This window comes from Thamnophis sirtalis, unplaced genomic scaffold, assembly GCF_051295495.1.
Source record: "Thamnophis sirtalis isolate CommonGarterSnake01/CBP01778 unplaced genomic scaffold, rThaSir2_p1.2 scaffold_6, whole genome shotgun sequence".
In the NCBI taxonomy this organism is placed as follows: domain Eukaryota; kingdom Metazoa; phylum Chordata; class Lepidosauria; order Squamata; family Natricidae; genus Thamnophis; species Thamnophis sirtalis.
The window spans coordinates 122,060,101-122,080,049 of record NW_028261386.1 but is presented as its reverse complement, the minus strand read 5'-3'; the positions used below and the strand labels follow the sequence as shown (position 1 = coordinate 122,080,049).

General features: G+C 39.4%; 1 protein-coding gene across 1 annotated transcript in view; it reads left to right on the top strand.

Moving 5' to 3' along the window:
* The window catches only part of LOC106554887 (CD109 antigen), a 76,735-nt gene that overhangs the window by 13,071 nt on the left and 43,715 nt on the right, over window positions 1-19,949 (top strand). Inside the window, exons 5-14 of the mRNA XM_087718866.1 lie at window positions 1,540-1,665; window positions 3,052-3,091; window positions 3,635-3,716; window positions 6,691-6,784; window positions 11,947-12,070; window positions 12,664-12,773; window positions 14,254-14,481; window positions 15,209-15,310; window positions 15,402-15,464; window positions 17,579-17,755. Coding sequence (XP_087574992.1) covers window positions 1,540-1,665; window positions 3,052-3,091; window positions 3,635-3,716; window positions 6,691-6,784; window positions 11,947-12,070; window positions 12,664-12,773; window positions 14,254-14,481; window positions 15,209-15,310; window positions 15,402-15,464; window positions 17,579-17,755 — 1,146 coding nt within the window. The remainder of the gene's footprint in view (window positions 1-1,539; window positions 1,666-3,051; window positions 3,092-3,634; window positions 3,717-6,690; window positions 6,785-11,946; window positions 12,071-12,663; window positions 12,774-14,253; window positions 14,482-15,208; window positions 15,311-15,401; window positions 15,465-17,578; window positions 17,756-19,949) is intronic.

Genomic DNA, 19,949 nt, shown 5'->3' with positions numbered 1-19,949 from the left:
TACTCTTGTGCTTTCGGTAGAGCAGCAGGAAGGTGATTTCTTGTAAAAGACACCCTAAATAAATATGTATTTGTACAGAGTATAGATCAGTACTGGCAAACCTTTTCATCACCGAGTGCCGAAACGGGAGCACCTGCATGCCAAAAACTGGAAGAGCAGTCACCCGGTGTGCATGTGCGTGCTAGCTGGTCTTCGTGCGTGAATGTGCATCAGAAATCGGAAGACCAGGTGTATAGTGGATATTTGCACGCCTGTCCAGTGCACACATACGCACCTGGTGGCTGCTCTTCCGGTTTCCACAATTGTGAATTGTTGCAACGGGCGACGGCTTGCGTGCCTGGAGAGATGGCTCTGTGTGGTGATGGCCACAGGTTTCCCATCACGGGTATAGATGTTCCCACAGTGGTCCAAATTACGTGTTTTTCCAAACTAAACTTATGTTTTAGATCACAATTGATGTAAATTCAGGGTAAAATTTATTGCTCTTTAGAAAAGAGCTATAGTAGGGGAATGATGGGCAAGAGATTCTTGGAAAGTGTTAACTTTCATTATTTACATATTTGTTTAAAGCATTTACATGGCCACGCAATTCAAACAGCAGGGTAGCATAAAAGAATAATTCTAAAATTATTGACACCTCATTAGATATATTCATGTGTAGAAAATACTTCATCACCAGAAAATAGCAATAGCAATAGCAGTTAGACTTATATACCGCTTCATATGGCTTTCAGCCCTCTCTAAGCGGTTTACAGAGTCAGCATATCGCCCCCAACAATCCGGGTCCTCATTTCACCCACCTCGGAAGCATGGAAGGCTGAGTCAACCGTGAGCTGGTGAGCTTTGAACCGTTGAACTGCAGATAACAGTCAGCTAAAGTGGCCTGCAGTACTGCACCCTAACCACTGCGCCACCTCGGCTCAAATGTGCCTCAATGGCTTAATAGGCTGTGTAGAGCAAGCCATAATGTAGCTATTGGTTTCAGCTATTGGTTTCAGCTATTGGTTAGAGCAAGCCATAATGTAGCTATTGGTTTCAGCAATTGGTTTCAGCTATTGGTTTCAATTTTAAATCTATGCTTAAGGTAAGCATAGATTTAAAATTATTTGGCAAAGAAGGGATTTCATGTGGAATATGTGAAAATTACTCTTGTGCTTTCGGTTGTGGTTTCAGCGAGTTGTGGTTAAACAAACCATAGCTAAGTAAGACATGAGAACTTGGTAACAGTTGAGAATTTTCTACGGAAATGAAGTCTGCCAAAAACAAACAAACAAACAATTGTATTGAGGCTCTGTAACAAATGATTGAATTCATTGTGTTATAATGATAAAGTGAAATCATTTCAGAAAATTAACTCCTGTTGCCACAGGGATTTCTAATCTTAACATCTGCAACCTTTTTGATTATATAGTGCAATTGATGGTGAAGTTTTCTAGGTGAATATTTTCTGCTGAAGCATACTTTGTTTCCATAAAGCTATTTTAGCAGTCATATATTGCACTAAATTCTTTATTCTGAATTAACATATATTTTTGTTAGGATCCTCAGCGTAATTTGATTCAGCAATGGTTGACACAGAGTGGAAAAATGGGCAAGATCGCTAAGCAATTCAAATTATCCAAATATCCTCTCTTTGGTAAATGGTTTATATGGGCTCAAGTACATGTGAGTATAATTAAGACATCTTTGTATTTAAGGTAGAAGTGGGCAACCTTTTGATGACAGCTTTAATTTAAGGCGGAGTAAAGGCTGTATAGTGGGTGGGGCTAGATTACACTTAGATTAAGCTCCAAGGACTCCAAAAGTTGATTCGTGGTCACAGACGACCTGTTTCTGATTTAATAAGTGATGGTATACTTTTCACTTTTTTATAGTCTGAATGATTCATTAGATACCATGTTTCCCCAAAATTACGACATGATAATAAGGCCATGCCACATTTTTCTGGTGGGCAAAAATATAAGCCCTCCCCTGCAAATAAGCCCCCTGGACAACCCCCCACTTCCGGCCAGGAAGAGTACCGCTCACCAACCTAGCGGTATCCTGAAGGTGCCAAGCCGTGGGAACTGGGGGGGGGGGGAGGCAAAGGTGATCGCGTTGCTTAGTGCCTTCGGGATTCTGCTAGGTTGGTGAGCGTCTCTGTGCCCAGCTGAAGAGGGGAGTTGCCAGGCGGCTGCTCTCTTGTGAGCTGGCTACCAAAGAGCCGGGCACAGCCTCATGGGCGAATGGCTGTGTTGTGCTGTCACAGCAGCGCAACAGAGCAGCCATGAAGCAACCACACTCATGAACAGGCACCCGACAAACCCCCTTTCCAGCCAGACACAGCGCCATTCACTGACCTATGGGTATCTCCAAGGTGCATGAGCGCCTGTTCGCTGCTGCCTGGCTCCCGCAGCTTGGTGCCTTAGAAACGGCAGTGGATGGCGCTCTGCACAGCTAGAGAGGGGGATTGTGCGAGCGGCTGTTCCACTCTCGCTCGTGCGACTCCCAGCCTCACGATGCCCAGCTCTCTCTGCAGAGCCAGGGGACCTCTGCTGCCGCCGCATGGCTTTTTCTGCAGCTTCCAAACCGAGTCTTCTGGCAGTGACCGCTCTGGGCATACGCTCTATGGTTGTACGTTCTGCCGGAAGCTGGCCCACAACCATAGAGGAGGTTGGGGAGGAACATGGGCCAGTCCTTGAGTCTGGGGAAGGCTTGGACGACGGCTCTGTGTTGGATGCAGAGAGGGGGCAAGGGCCATCTGGGCCTCCAGAGCCTCCAGAGTCAGACAGCAGCAAGGCGCTCCCCTTGTTCCCATTGCGTGCATGCGCAGAGCTGCCAGAAGACAAGAACAGTTAAGACAGAAGGGATGACTTGGAAGTAAGACTTGGGGGTGGTTGACCCCTCCCATAGGACATAAAGGAGGAGCAAAGGCACATGAGCCTTTGCAGGAAGCAATTTGATTCATGCTGGTCAGTTTACCTTCTGAAGCTCCGTTTGGACTCTTTGCTCTGTGTGGCCTTGCCATGCTTTCCTATTATATAACTTCTATTTTTGCTTGTGTTTCCATAGGATCAATCTGAGTATCAAATATTTACAGTAATGGAATATGGTAAGTGATAACCCTCTGCTCTTTAAAAATAGGTTCTTATAAACATTTTTAAGGCAGAAGGTGAATAAATTTTTAAATTTAGGAAGGCAATGATTCTTCCACAAAAATGAAATCAAAAATATTACTTACCATTTTAAAAAAACATGGAAATTATAATACTCAGATTGCAAGACTGTTTAGCATAAAGTTTAATAACTTGAATCCTGACAGTAATTCTTAGAGTAAACAAAGTGAAATCACTGGGTGGGACTTAAGTAATCATGATGAACTTCTAGTATGAGCAAGGTCAGATGTAGCTTTTAGTATCCACTTGTTTGTAATGTTAAATTTATCTTTTACAGCTTGCCAAACCAAAAATCATTCTGAGATCTATCCATTCATTCATTCAGTGAGGTCTTCCTTGAATTAAAAATATATAGCAGAAGATCACTCAAGCTTAATCTTTTAGGTGCTTCGGTTTCTTCATTAGATAATTTTAATTGTTATTGCTTCTCAGCCTTTTGGCTAAGATCAAGTGTAATCGATGCTTTCGGGTTTTTTCAGTGGCACCAAAGTTTGAAGTTTCTTTAACAACACCTGCGTATTATTCTGTGCGAAGTAGATTGAATGGCACTATCACAGCAAAGTAAGTAAAAAGTAAATATTATAGAATTGAGAACAATATCTAGGTTTCAGTATATACACACACACACACACACACACACACACACACACACACACACACACTGATGGTTTGTTTAAATTAAATTGGAATATCAGTAAGGTTGCATGATGATCTCTGTGAAATAAACAGTTACTTAATGGAATGTGGGCGTGACCCGTCAAAATCACGCTCGACTAAACCATGCCCAATTAAACCGTGTCGCTGACGTCATCAACAGGGTGACAACAGCCAGTGCGGAGAAAGAAGGGCGCTTTAAATAGCGCTTTGAAAGCAAGCCGATTCAACTTAAGGTAAGGGTTAAGTTTAGGGTTAGGGTTAGGTTTAGGGTTAGGTTAAGGGTTACGGTTAGGTTTAGGGTTAGGTTAAGGGTTACGGTTAGGTTTAGGGTTAGGTTAAGGGTTAGGCTTAGGTTTTGGGTTAGGTTAAGGGTTAGGATTAGGTTTAGGGTTAGGTTAAGGGTTAGGTTTAGGGTTAGGTTTAGGGTTAGGTTAAGGGTTAGGTTTAGGGTTAGGTTTAGGATTAGGTTTAGGGGGGTTAGGTTTAGGTTTAGGGGTTAATTTTAGGTTTAGGGTTTACAGCGTGCTTCTGTCTCCGCGCTGTTGTCGCCCTGTTGACGTCAGCGACGCGGTTTAGTCGGCCGCGGTTTAGTTGAGCGCGGTTTTGTGGGTGAACCGAATGTGGGCAATAGTATACTGGCTGACACAGTATTTTATAGATTAAGATTCTGACTTGCGCACAATGGCATCACCTGATGAGTATTATTCAGATTATGAAAAGAGAGAATCACCTATGACACAGGTACACTTAGGACTGATAACCTAGTTTATGCCTTCTGTATTTTACAACTGCAACTTATATAGAAGATTGTGGTTGTAATGTAATAGGAATAAATGTAAAAGAGAATTAATGAACCAATTAATTAAAAATCGTTCTATATTTGTGAAACTAAGAGGAAGGAGAAAGGGAATAATGTAATACAGGTAATCTCAATGGAAATGAACTGATGGCATTTATTTATTTATTTATTTATTTATTTATTTATTTATTTATTTATTTATTTATTTATTTATTTGTCTTGTATGCCGCCCACTCCCGGAGGACTCCGGGCGGCTCACAAAAGACAAGGGAAAGGGGGGAATGAGACAAAGACAACATATTAAAAACAAAACCAACATTCACAATTTCTGTGGAGGTAGATGCTTCTCAGCTCCTCCCAGCCTGCTGGAACAGCCAGGACTTGATGGCTTTGCGGAAGGCCGGGAGGGTAGTAAGGATCCGGATCTCAACAGGGAGCTCGTTCCAGAGGGCCGGAGCTGCAACAGAGAAGGCCCTCCTCCGGGGAGTCGCCAGCCGACATTGGCTGGCAGATGGAATCTGGAGGAGACCCAACCTGTGCGATCTAATTGGTCTGAGAGAGGTAATCGGCAGGAGGCGGTCTCTCAGGTACCCAGGTCCGATGCCATGTAGGGCTTTATAGGTAGCGACCAGCACCTTGAAGCGGATTCGGAGACTAATGGGTAACCAGTGCAGCTCGCACTGGAGTGGAATTGATGAATTCGGTAAGGGAAAGTATGGGTTTAACAATGAATGAAAAGAATGTGTATATCAGATTTTTAATGCATATAAAAATAGGAATCCATATGTTGATGATGATTTCATATTATTATTCAGTGAATCGAATGATAGAAAAGCCAGAAATTAGGTTTTTTTTTGTGAAAAATATTATAATTCTCTGAATGAACGTCTCCAAGGGGAGAATATTATTCTGATAGGCGATATGAATGGATGGTTAAGACAAGATGAGCGAGTTATAGAAGATGTGATTGAGAAGCAAGAATGATGAGAATGGTGCCTGCTTGGTGATTATTATCTGCTTAATAGGTATGTAGGAATGTGCAGTGAAAAAAATGTTTCATTTAACTATCACATTTATATAGCTATTCATCTCATAGTAAAGTCGCTCTAGGTTGCTTACATATTTGGGTATAACAGGAAAAAAATAAATATTAAAACAACTAAATTAAAAATCATCAACAATATTAATAACAAGACAGTGGAGGAAATTTATGTTAAAAATAATGCACCAATCTCATCAAACCTCCGCCTTGAAACCCCCAGATCTGCTGTCAGAGCTGTGTTTTAAGGGAATTTCGGAAGGATGTCATGGATGTCAAGTCTTACCTCAGGGGGAACAATGTTCCACATGGCAGGTGGCTTCACAGAAAAGGTCTTCTGGATTCCTCCAGATGAATCTCTTTTGCAGATAGCACCTGCAACATAGATCTTTTGCTGGACCTAATGGGAAAGGCAGATGTAATCGGGCAGAGGGGGGGGGGTCCCTCAGGTATCCTAGCCGCATGTGATGTGTGTTAGGAAAATAGAGTCAATGATTGTAAGTTAACCATCAATGGTGAAAAATTAGAGCAGGTATATCAAGCTGTGCATCTTTTAAGTTCAAACCCTAGCAGCTTTAAAGGTACTATGTTGTTCGGTAATATGTGGTCTATTGGGAGGAATTAATGTTTGTCAAAATAAGTGAAAACAGATGTACGTCCTCCTGTACATATTTGGGTATAACAGGAAAAAAAATAAAAACTGTTGTGAGAGGGCATAGTTAAAGAAATGAAAGGGCATAGTTTAAAAATGAAGCTGTTTGGTCATATGGAAAGGAAACCATGATAATCAAATTGCAGAACAAATATATAGGCAAAGACTGCATTGATTGAAAAGAGGGTGATAAAAAGTTGTGATTGGATGCTATTGAAGAGATGTTCAAATGGAAACAGATGAGAGAAAAAAATTAAACCACTGTTTGAAAAATAAACTGTCCAGGTTAATAAGTACATGATGCGTTATCATATGTTTTCAGTCTGTCTATTGAAACTAACAATTTCCAACTGATACTTTTTTGTGGTGCTTTGGGTATTCATTTCAGGTACTTATATGGAAAACCAATGAAAGGAAAGGTCACTATTGATTTCTTCTCATTGTTTCCAACAAAGAACAGAAAGATAACTAAAATAATGGAGGTGAGCCATACTCCCTTCTTGACAATATACTTATGTTTCAGAAAAATTGTGCGTTATGCCCCACCCTCACTCAACATATTCTAGTGATTTCTCCTGTGGTCTTTCTATTTTCCTTGCTGTTTTCTGATCCAGAATAGCTTCTTTCTCTTCCTCATACTACCACTTTAAACCCTTATCAGAACAACTTTAAAAAAGCTTTTTGCATTGTTTACTATTTCTTGCTTTTTGGTCTCAAAATTGACATATATCTAGATGCAGTGGCATGTCAGAGTTTTGGAATGAAGTTGGGTCATAGGCCCTGTGCGATAGCTTATTGGCAGGAGTTTTAGGAAAAAGAACATGTGAAGGATTAGGATTCTCTTTTCTTTATCAATTTTAGAAATACGATATTTTATATTTATTTGCCTTCTAAAATTGAGTACTTTTAAAACAAGATTTAAATTGTACTTGCTAAACCAAGTGCCTAGCCATTACGGCCATGGGTTAAGCAAACCAGTTCAAAATGTCGAAGATTTCTTACCCACTTAAAACAAGTGTTAAAAGAAGATGCCCTCCCCCCCCCCCCCAAATAGTAATGTATGTAGTAAATGTGGAGATTAACTACAACAAAATATTATAACTGGGAAAAATTGAAGTATTTTCTTCCAAGTTAAATTCATCCCTGAAAATAATCCCCTAATTTTAATTTTGTATCAGGTTTATAACATTTCAGCTATCACGGCTACTCTTTCCACAAATATCTTGTAAAACTGTAGCTAAACCAAAAGAGGAATGTAGTGTTAATAGATCTCTGGGTCTTTTTTTGCCTTTTTCCACTTAGCTTTAGCGAGGAAGACTAACAGTTAGATACATTGTGGTGCAGATATATCTCAGTTCATATAAATTTGTTTATGGAAAAATATTAAAAATAAAATGTAATATATCATGACATTTTCGACCATTTTAAAACATTTTTTTTTATCTTTATTTTTCCCCCCCGACAACTTTCCTTTCTCCCCTTCAGCATTCCCCTCTTCTACTTCCACTCCCCCTCTAACATTCCTTTCTCCCCCTCCCTTCCATCTCACCCTCCTTCCATTCCCCTCTCACTCCCTCTCTACCCCTCCCTCTTCTTTCCCTCTACTCCTCACTTCGGTGTATTTCTACTATTCATCGATGTATTCAGCTTCTTATTTTATACTAAAATTAAAAGAAAAAAAAAAGAAAAAAAGGGCAACAGTATACAAGTGCATTCTTGTTGTTTTAAAAATTGGCATAAACTATATTTCCTCCCTCCCCCCTATGATCCCACCTCCCTTCCCCCCTTCCGACTTCCCAGATCCCGTACCCAGTGTAGTTTTTTATCAAACACAGTATGGAGTATGTTAAAACCAAGTAAGTTAAAAGTTAAAAGAAAAAAGAAAAGGGTAAAAGAAAAAAAGAATAAGAGAAAAAAAAAGAAGTCAATAAACTCTCTGCTTTGAGCTCAGCTTCTTATCATTACAAAAAGTTAAACAGTTTACATCATTCCTAATCTCAATTATTTAATTACTTGCAGGATTTCAGACTATATTAAAACCAAGTAAATTAACCAAGTAGAATTCTTCTCTAGCTAGGGGCCTTATCTCTTTATCTAAATATCTGTCTGTTTCCAAACCCTTAATTTATCCCTTTTATGCCTCCTTCCTCTGTGACACGATTTAAACACATCTCAAATTCTTCTCTCGGTTTCCTCTTCAAACTCTTCTTGTCCCTGCGTCTGTCTGTATCCATACACACACACACACACACACACATATACACACACACATATACATATACATATACATACACATACATATATTTTATATTCATCTGTACTCCTCTCATATATGCTCCGCCTAGATCTCCTGCAAACTCCCTGGATGTATCCTTCCAAGCAATATGTTCAAATAACAATTTTTACAAACATCAATAAAGTTTCCATCTCAAAATAAGCTCTCATTCGACCTCCACTACCCTGCCGTCTACCCCACACCTCCCAACTCCATCCAAACTGGGCCGCGATCCAGGAAAATCACCAGGATCTCCGCCCTCCTCACCCTGGAAAATGAGTCATCAGTAATTTATATAAAAATTCAAAATTATCCATCAAGTCTTTTTAGATCCCATACAATATATCTTCCAAAAAGATCAGCATCAGTTGTTTCAGCCTTAATGTCTCTTCATCAGTATACAACTATACCATTTTATGCAAAACAAAAGTCACAGAATATTGACCAAGTTCAAAATTAAGCAAATATTTTGGATCAGTTAATTTAATATAATTTTCTTACAGAGAAATTATATCATTTTTGAGCTGTTTGATATAGCAAGATGTTTACTTTCTCTTTTATAATGGTTTCATAGATATCTCCTTAATCAATGGCTGATGATCATAGATGTTGCTGCGATCCGCCTTATTTTCCATTTGTCTGGGAGCACGGCTAGGTCCTTGTTCTCTGGTCTTCTGCTCTTCCGGAAGGGGAAAGTGATACTTCCTGTCTTGTAATTGTGTGTTTTGTTGTTTCTCTTGTCCTTCTCTCTGTCTTTCTCCGGGTCCAGGTGATTCAGGATGTCCCGCCTTTAAGATCTTATAATAAAAATCTCGGGCTTCCCATACAGAGTTGAGATGATATTTTTGCTCACCGAATGTAATTATAATACCAAATGGCACATCCCATCTATACTGTATCGAACGATTTCTGAGTTCTTTGACTAGAAAAGCATAGTCTCTCCTGGCTCTTAACATTTGGGGTGGTATTTCCTTGAAGACAATCAAGTCCTGTCTGTCAATTCGCAGCCTGGTATTATAAAACTCTTGTAGTATCGCATTTCTGGATTCTCTTGTAGCAAAATATATAACTACATCTCTCGGAAGCTGTCTCTGTTTTGCCACCCACGAATTATGATGGTAAATTTTTTGGATCTGCCAATCAAAGTTGAATCCCGGACTTCCCGCCAAACGACTGAAAGCCTCTGAAAAAATCTGTTTCAAGTTCTCCTGTTCGTTTTCACGCAATCCCCTAACTCTTAATGCAAGCTCCATCTTTTTGTAATTTGTCATAACAAGTTGTTTTTCTGCGTTTTCAACTTTCTGTTGCAGCACTTCAATTTTAGATGTCAGGTTGGTGTTGGCTTCCTCCAGGAGCTCCAGTTTATCTTCCATTCCAGCAACATAGTCTGTCAATACAGTTACAAGTCCTACCATATCCTCCTTTGTTTGAGCAATCTTGGTATCAAGCTTATCACATAAGTCTGTAATAAGTTGCTTCATCTCCTCTCTAAATTCTTTAAGAGTCTCAAAAAGAAATTCTTTCGTTAACAAATCTCCAGTAGAGGGCATAGAAGGTAAAGGCTGCAACTCTGTAGCAAATGCCTGAGATGTATTGCTAAGAGGACGTCTGCCCAACTTTGATTTTGGTGCCATTATAGAAAGGAAGCAAACAAAGTCTCTGCTCGTGTTGTTTTCAGATAAAATAATTTCAGTAAATTTTTAGAGGTTGATAAGAAAAGATCTTCAAGGGAGCTAATTAATTTGTAAGAAGTTATTCCTTTGATTCTGTGCCAGGAAGTTGGAGATATATCGTTATAGCAAATGCGGAAGCTATAAAATCGCCATTTTAAAAACAATTAAACAAAGGAGTTTTTTATAACATTGAAGCTGGTATTTTGATAGAAAAAAATAAAGAAAAGTTCTCAGGTTTAGTCTCTGCTCATGTTAATTTTCAATAGCTTAGTTTCAAAAGATTGTCCTGAGGGGGGGGGGTTCCTCGCCTTGTGCTGAAAAAAAAACAGCTGAGAAGATCTGGCCGGAGTGAATGACTCAGCTTAGGCTGATCCTCCTTCTCCGTTTGCAGCCAAAAAAAAACAAAACCCTGCAAACTACAAAGAAGATTCTAACCGACTGGGTCCCTCCCTGCTTTTTTCTTGCCTGAAAAAAGAGATATCTATAGATGTTAAATAGATATACGAACCAGAACTCTGGGGGCAGCTCAGTTAAGCTGCCGACGACGGCGACCCCTCCCCCGGAAGTCCATTCTAAAACATTTTTATATTCTATGGTCAAGAACAGATCTTGTAAATATTTTGGCTAGTGTGAGAATCAGGGCTGTCTATCTGTCTGTCTGTCTATCTCTATCCATCCATCCATCCATCCATCCATCTATCCATCCATCCTTCCATCCATTTATCCATCCATAGATTTGGGATACCTCATCTTTATAATACATAAAAAAGAGAGCCGGAAACAGCTAGCACGCATGTGCCGGGGAACCTTTACCTTTTTAATAGTGCTTAGAATGCATTTCAACCTAAAATGTACCCAGATTAAGATTCTGTGAAGTACTTGGTTGTCTCGGAGCTTGATTGTTTGATTGCAGACATTTTGCTACCAGTACCGAGGAGTCCACAGTTCATCCCTGAGCTACATATATTCTCTTCCACTGAGTCTCGGATTCAGATGTTGGCATGGTGTTCTGACCTCCCTCTTCCTACACCAAAGTACGCCAAGACAAAGATACTTCAAGGATTTATTAACACACAGACTAGACATTGGCAGCAATCCAGCACAGACCAGGCCTTGGCAGCAATCCAGCACAGACTAATCTTGGCAGCAATCCAGCCTGCCAAGCTAGCCACGATAGCTTCTCCAGCTCTAGTAAATATGTTGATTCCTGTGACGAGCATGTAGAAAGTCATTCCTTTTTTAGTCTTCAGCCTAATTACCACCAGCTGAGTTCAATTATCTCCTGTAACTGCGTAACTGTTCTTTACGCCTGTTAGCCCTCCGTTGCCGGGCATCCAGGACCAACTCCCTTGTCTCCTCCCCACTGCTCCAATGCATGACGTCAGGATCACACTCCCTTGTCTCCTCCCACTGCTCCAAGGCTCAGGCATCTGCTGGTGGCCAACTGGCCTCTCTGAGCCCTGCTCGGAGTCAGAACCATCTCCAGGTTCCTCCAGAACTGACTCATAGGGCCCCTTGCTGTCGGAGTCTGGTGGCAGCTCCAACAGCTCCTGCTGGGCCACAACAGCATGGTATTTTATTGTTTTGATTTCACAGTGAAATGCAGTAACAAAAATATTATATCTTAATATTATTTCTGGTTTATATTGCTTCAAATATAACATAGGATTAATCAATATATTTTTCCTGATCTCAGATTAATGGTTCTTTGAACTTCACACTGGAGAGTCCAGAGATAAAATATATAGCTGTCAGAGATGAGTATATATTGAATCCAGGACGTATAGCAATTATAGCTGTTGTTACAGAATCTTTTACAGGTATGTGGTTTAATGTGGCTTTTATAGAACATTGGAAGAGATCAAATCAAAGGTCTATTTAATCCAGCTGTATCTTTTTACAGTGGACAGTCATAATCCCACAAGCACACAATGAGCACAGTCACTAAATCACATTCATATTTCTTAGCAATTAAAATTGGAGGTATGGTGGTTCAAATGTAGCTACTGTAGCTTATTGCTATGGAGAGGGTCTTTTTTGTTATTTGCTGGAGAAGGATATTTCATGGGCTTTGCAAAAGCTTACTCTACCTATTTTATTCAACAAATAAAATTGAAAATCCATCACCTAACACTGGTCATTTGAAGCGAAATTTCATAATTTAAAAGGTTCTGGAAACTGGGATAAAGACATACCATCTACTACTATGCAAAACTATAAACCATCTACAAAACACAAAGCTTAGGATATTACACGAAGACATTAAGTGACTTGTTTTTTTGTTTTAGCATGTTGTATGAATCTAATCATACAGTATTGTCACTTAGAATAAGTGCGAGTTATTTGACTTCAGTTAAAAACAAAGAAATCTCTGTCTATCATTTTTTAAAAACATCTCTGATTGTTATAATAGGAATCTCCCAAAATGCAAGTGCTATAGTATTTCCACGGCTACTTGATTATTCATTAGACTTCTTTGATTATCCAAGATATTTGAAGCCGCCTCTGAACTTCATTGCTATGGTGAGTAGCGTTGTGTAACTTTGCTTCTTTCAGTATCACTTCAGAAATGGACTGAATGAATGATGAATCAGAAAGATGGAATGACGTTCTTAAAAAGCTACAAGTCTTAAGGCATCCATTTTGTTTCTCAAAATGTTCAATTGCAAATCAAAAGTAAAGAGGCCAAAAATCTTCATCCCGATCTGACACGTTCACCTGGAGACTATATGTATACTGTGGGCTATAGTACTGTGTTTTCCCGAAAATAAGACAGGGTCTTATTTTCTTTTGACCTCCCCAAATTTTGCTTGGGCCTTTTAATTGGGGGGGGCTTATTGGTTTGGGATTGCCAGGTGGCTGCTGTCTTGCGAGCGAGCACCCGAAGAGCCGGGCAGAGCCTCAGGGGCAAACGGCAGTGTTGCGCTGTCGCAGCAGTGCAACAAAGCTGCCATGAGGTGACCACGCTTATAAGCAGCCGCCCGGCAACACCACTTTCCAGCTGGGAAGAGCGCCACTCACCGACCCAGTAATATCCCAAAGGCGCTAAGCCACGTGGCGCTCTGCCCAGTTGGAAAAGGAGGTTGCGTGAGCACTTGTTCTGCCTCCAGCTCACGTGCCTCCCTGCCTCACCATGCCCAACTCTCCCTGCAGGGCTGGGCCAGGGCGCTGCCACGGCCCCACTGCCACTGCAGCCCCACAGCCACCACCACTGCAACCCTGCTGCCGCCACCGCCATCACGGCCCCGCTGCTGTCGCCATCACCATGCTCCGAGTAAACTGGCTTCCAAACTTTGGAGGGCCGCTGCCAAGTCTTCCGGCAGCGCCCGTTCTGGGACTACGCTCTATTGTTGTGGGCTGGCTCGGCAGTGGATCTATGGTTGTGCGCTGGCTGCTGGAAGACTCTCTGTCTGGAAGACTGTCCGGCAGCCAGCCCACAACCATAGAGCGCACTTCTAGAGGGGCTGCTGCTGGAAGACTCGGCAGCCGAGTTTTGGGGTTTGGAAGCCAGAGAAGTTATGCTCGGTGTGCGGTGGGGGCGCACCAGGCGCTCGCGCAATCCCCCTCTCCAGCCGGGCAGAGCTCCATGCACTGACTTAGGAGGTATCCCTAATATGCCAAGCTTCTGGAGCTGGGGAGCGGGCAGAGCTCCACGTGCCTTGCACCTTAGGGATACCCCCTAGGTCAGTGAATGGCGCTCTGCCCAGCTTGAGAGGGGGTTTGCCGGGCGGTTGCTCGTGAGCGTGATCACATCATGGCTGCTTTGCCCCTGAGGCTTTACCCGGTTCTTCGTGAGCCAGTTCGCAAGGGAACAGCTGCCCAGCAGCCCCAAAACAATAAGCCCTCCCCCTATAATAAGCCCAAGGCCATGGGGGCAAAAGAAAATAAGACCCTTTCTTATTTTCGGGGAAACACGGTAGTATTACCATTTCAAATAAATGCTGTATGTAACAGTTATTATTGTTTTAAATAATTTTGTGTCTAAAGTTTAATTTGTTTTCAGCTGGAAGTAAGAAGAACTGATAATCAGCCACTAACGTCTGTTGAACAAAAGAATAACGTCACAATCATGGTCACACAGTTAAAAAATTCTTATCAGATACATGACTATAAAAACGAATTACATGGAAACAACACAGATTATGAGCTACATTATTATCCTGTTCCAGAAGATGGGATTATTCAGATTGAGCTTCCAGTTTCAGCCAATACAAGAGCTTTGCGTATTAAGGTATATTCCTTTCCTGTCATTTTGTCTAAAGGAAAACTTTTAACTGGCCAGTGAAAATAATTTCAATATGGAAACTTGTTTAATGCCTGTCTTCTTCCTCAAATGTATCTTGCTACTTACCAGATATGTATATTTCGTAATAATTGCAATAGAATACAAGAAAGAAAGAAGGAAGGAAAGTTTTTTCTATTGCTGTTGTTATGAAACCAGTTTCCCATTCGATAAAAACTCTTTTTAAGAATTGTGGTTTGGGTTTGAACTTTCCCAAAGTTGATGGGGCAAATAGGTGGGGAGGAGAGTGCCGTGGTTTGCTATGGCTCATTTGTAATCTAAACTGCATTAAAGAGTACCTCAATTTACAACAGTCCATTTAGTGACCCATTCAAAGTTACAACGGCACCGAAAAAGTGACGTATACCCATTTTTTGCACCTAACGGCTGTTGCAATCACCTTTTGCGACCTTCTGACAAGTCAGTGGGGAAGCCAGATTTCACTTAACGTTGTTACTAACTTAATTGTGGTGATTCACTTAACAACTGTGGCAAGAAAGGTCATAAAATAGAGCAAAACCCACTTAACAAATGTCTCACTGAACAACAGAAATTTTGAGCTCAATTGTGGTCATAAGTTGAGAACTAAATGTAATTTGAACAGGGCAAATGCTTGTACTCTAGCTGTGCTGTTAGCAAAATCCATCTCTTTTTTTTGCCTTTCTTTTTTTAATAGGCTGAATTTCTGGAGTGTGAGACTTCCATAAGGGTACGAAATGTGTTCCACTCACCCAGTTTGTCTTACCTTCAGATCAAAAAAACAAGCAAGGATTCAAAAGTAATTGCTTCTATCAATAGTTTTTAAAGTAAAGAACTCTTATTACATTACGATTGGTGTTTTCACTCAAGGCCTCTTTTATTTTTCCTAGGCTGGGATACCTTTGGAACTCAGCGTTCAGAGCACCATACCATTGAAAGAGATCAACTATATGGTAGATAACAATAATTTTTTTAATTTTTGCAAAATAATTCCGAGCGTATCCTTCCTTAGCTGAGGACCTTGTTCTTTTTTTGCTTGGTGTGTAGATAAGGTATAGTCAAGGAGAAAAACGAAGGGCAAAGGAATAAATAGGTAAAGAAAGGCAAAAAAAGCGATAGGCTGTTTCTTCGAGGGGGACTGATTTTCAGCTGCCCTCTAAGAATTGAAGCATATCATTAGACTTCAGTTACTTTAGAACCATGATGGCAAACCTATGGCACGTGTGCCTGAAGTGGAGCCATGTCGCCTGGCATGTGCGGCATCGCCCGTTCTCTTCTGGGTTTCTGGTGGCCATGCACACATGACGATCCGCTGGCCTTCATGCATGAGGCAGTGCTGAAAACTGGAAGAGCTGGTCTTCCATTTTCCAGTGTGAACATGTACGCTGGCATGCTGATTGTCACAAGCACATGCACAGGAGTAACCAGAAGACTAGCTGGCTGGCGCACATGTGCGGGCTAGAAACCGGAAGTTCATTTTCTGGTGTGCATGTGTCAATATCTTAGAACACTGCCTTAAAACACTGCCTTGGAACATCACTTCAGCATCACTGCCTTGGAACAACAAGGAAAGGCTAAAATAGAAGAGCTGAATGTCTACTTTTTCTCAAAATACAAATAGCAATAGCAGTTAGACTTATATACCGCTTCATAGGGCTTTCAGCCCTCTCTAAGCGGTTTACAGAGTCAGCATATTGCCCCCAACAACAATCCGGGTCCTCATTTTACCCACCTCGGAAGGATAGAAGGCTGAGTCAACCCTGAGCCGGTGAGATTTGAACAGCCGAACTGCAGAACTGCGGTCAGCTGAAGTAGCCTGCAGTGCTGCATTTAATCACTGCGCCACCTCCGCTCTAAAGAGTAGAAAAATTACGTAGAGAATTATAGTTGCAACCTGTGTTGTTATTTGGATTGTTGATAGTTTAACGATCATCGGTTCACTCACACAAATACTTTTAGGGTGATTGGGAATTGAGAAATTGGCGTAGAGAGGATTTGTTTGAAAGAGTAAAATTGTCCAGAAATCTTTACAAAATTGATTACCTGTCAATATCCAATCTGTCTATGTGTCCCAAAACAATGTAAAAAATAGCAATAATTAAATAAAGAATTAAAAATAAAGAATTTTTGTAACTAATGTTAAAAAAGGGAACTTTAAAATAAAATATTGATTGTTCAATTTTTTTACATATCATTCAAGTAGGGATGATTTTTATTTATTCATTCATTCGTTCATTCATTCATTCGTTCATTCGTTCATTCGTTCATTCGTTCATTCGTTTGAAGTCCATCTTACCAAAGAGAAGTCAAATAATAGTAATTATGCTGCAGTTAAGGACTTAGATTAATTCATCTGCCATAGTTAACAAATACATACAAAATACATTTTGTGAAAGTATAGTTATTTTCTTTGGAAAAAATATGATTGTTTCAAATCAGTTTTAGATCCTGAAACTTAGATTGCATATTTATGCTTGTGAATTTAGTAAGTTTTATTTCTCAACAATTCTGCTTAGGCCTTCATTGTTAACATCTGAATGTAATCGACTAGTAGATACATTTTATAACCTTTTAATATAATTTAAAGAATTGGTAAATAGATTAATGTAGTACTTACAGCTAGGAAGAGAATGATCCACAGTTAAACATACAGTTCTTTACAGTCAGAAGTTGATCTGATTAGGTGGAAAATATAGTTCTAATATATAAAAACTACACATTAAAACATTTTTTAAAAAAATAAAATAAAATATTTAATACTTCCTTGTATCTCTGATTAAAGATACTTCCTTAAACTAAACTTGTATCACTGATTAAAGAAACATTTTGGATTATAATTTTGAGAAAAAGTTTCATAAACTCAAGTTTGTCTCGGAGTTGTTATTATCAACCGATGAAAGCTTTAATTTCACATGAAATATTATATCTGATCCTGTCCTTTCCCAGACAGAGTAATCTTGTATATATTTCTTTTTAAAAAGTGATGTTTGGATTAGAAACCATTCATATTATTTTTATAAGGGTTTCATATGTTTTAGGTGTGGTAATTATTTTTTTTAACTCATAGGTGATATCCAGAGGTCGAATTGTGGATGCAGGGAAAAAGAACATCACAAAATTAAGTTTACTTCCAGAAAATTCTTGGGCTCCTATGGCTTGCATAATTGTCTTCTATGTGCATGATAACGGGGAAATAATAAATGATGCTCTACATTTTCGTGTTCATCTGACTTTAAAAAATCAGGTAAATGTACCAGCTTTCCTTTCATAATAAATGGAGAGATGGAATTTTACAAACCAGCTGTGTTAATAGACCATAGAGTTATATCAGTGCTCCAGAGATGGACTTTGGTATCTTACAAGATGCATACCGGTAGAAGGAGGGTAGTTAGATGAAGACAATACTGAAAGCTATTTCTCTTGTTAAAAAAAGTATTTTCTTCTAAATCTGTATCTAGCATAAACCTTGAAACCAAGTTCCCCTGACATAATAGATAATTAACTAAGTGCCTGAAAAACTAGACGTGGTCTCCTTGATAGTGTTTCCCATCAGTTTAGATACATTTCCTTTGGGAATTATAGCCTATATGTTTATTTTGAAAAACCAAAGGGGAAAAAAAGGAAAGAAAAGGAAGGTATTATCATATAAATGGTGCATGTTGCATTTCATAATTGCATCTTACTATATTCAGCACTTTCTAAGAAAGAAATAACACATATTAAAATTACATTTTATTACAATGAAGGTTAGAACATGTAAAGAATATAGCTATAAAATAAAGTATCTTTAAAAACCAAACGAAATAATAAAATAATAGCAATATTACTGTCTTGTTAGCTGGTAGTTTTGAATGGACTGAGATCTCAGAGTTAGGGCCGTAATATTCAAGCAGCCACTAGATGGCAGCAAACACATGGCATTTCCTGTGTCTTTGTGGCTGTTCAACTGTCCTCCAACTTTTTGTAGCCCAGAACTTGTAACCCACACACAGTGTGCTTACAAGTTTGTGAATCTGTTTGTATTTCCAATATTTATGCATAAATATGGCCTAAAACCTAATCTGTTCTCTATTTAATTCCTAAAACTAGATAAAGAGAACTCAATTAAGCAGATGATTCAAAAGTATACAGTACATGTTCATTTACTTATGAAAAAAATGATTGAAAGTTACACCATAATTGCTTTACGTGTTGCAAATCTGTGCATAATACGATGAACTTTATTCCAGCTTCATAAGAATTGATTTAGCTTCCCCATATGCAGCAAAGCTTATTTACATAGGTGTACTTAAAGACTTCAACCACAGTTTCAGTTATTATCCAAGTAGCTATTTTTTTGCCCCATTAAAAATCCATTTTGGACAGTCAGCGAAGAGAATTTTTTTACTTCTCTTTAGTTAAAATATGTTTTCTGAATACATCCTGGCATAGACAGGTAGTCCTTGACTTAAAACCACTCAAAGTTATAACGATACTGAAAAAAGTGACTTACGAGTCTTTAAAACATTAGTTTGTAGATAGCTTTTCTTTATGGTGTGATACAGTCTAATTAACATTTGTAGTCTATCAGGAGCAGCACAGCATCCAAAAACACATGGATATTTACAACTACCTACAATCAATATACCAACAATGTACATTCTTTGTATACTTATCCATAAATAAACAGCAGGAAGTTAAAAATCTTGACTGTACAGCCCTTGTCCAACATAAAGCCATGCTGTATTTCTCAAATGTTGCTTGTATTGCTTTTCATTCAGAATTCTGCCAAACTAGGCACATTTAATAAATTGGATTTCCCTGCAGTTTTTATATTCATTGTTGCTGCCTTTTTCATACTATTCTTCCAGGTGTCAGGCACACTCACACAACCATTCAGTAAGCAAGCCACACCCATTTTTAAAAACATTTCTCCTATTGTACTATTTCTGCAAGCTTTCTGTTTTTCAACATTCTCAGAGCATTTATGATTTCCCTTTTCTAAGGCATCAACTTTTACACCATTTGTTTCAATTCCACTCGTAGATGTTCCACTCTTATTCCTATATCTATATTTAAACCATTCACTCCAGTTTTGTTTTAGTTCAGGTAATCATCTTTATTTTCAATTCCTTTCAATCTAATGGAGACTTCCTGATCAGTTCCCCTGTACACTGGATGGGAGGTGGTCTGTTATTCCTTTTATTAACTATTTCTTTTTCCTGGGATGTTTAAAATTACCTCAAAAATAAATCCTTCAGCAGCAAGTTACTTTGCATTTAAAATATTTCTCTTGAAATTGTTACTGGTTTTCTGGCCCATGGTTTTTGGAACAATATAATAAAGGGCAAGGGGAAAAACCCCAAAACTATGCAACATTTCAGTGTGTCCAAAAAACTTTCATACAGAGGATTGTAAAGCAAAAAAATCAAGAGCCCACTGCTGATTAATCACAATGC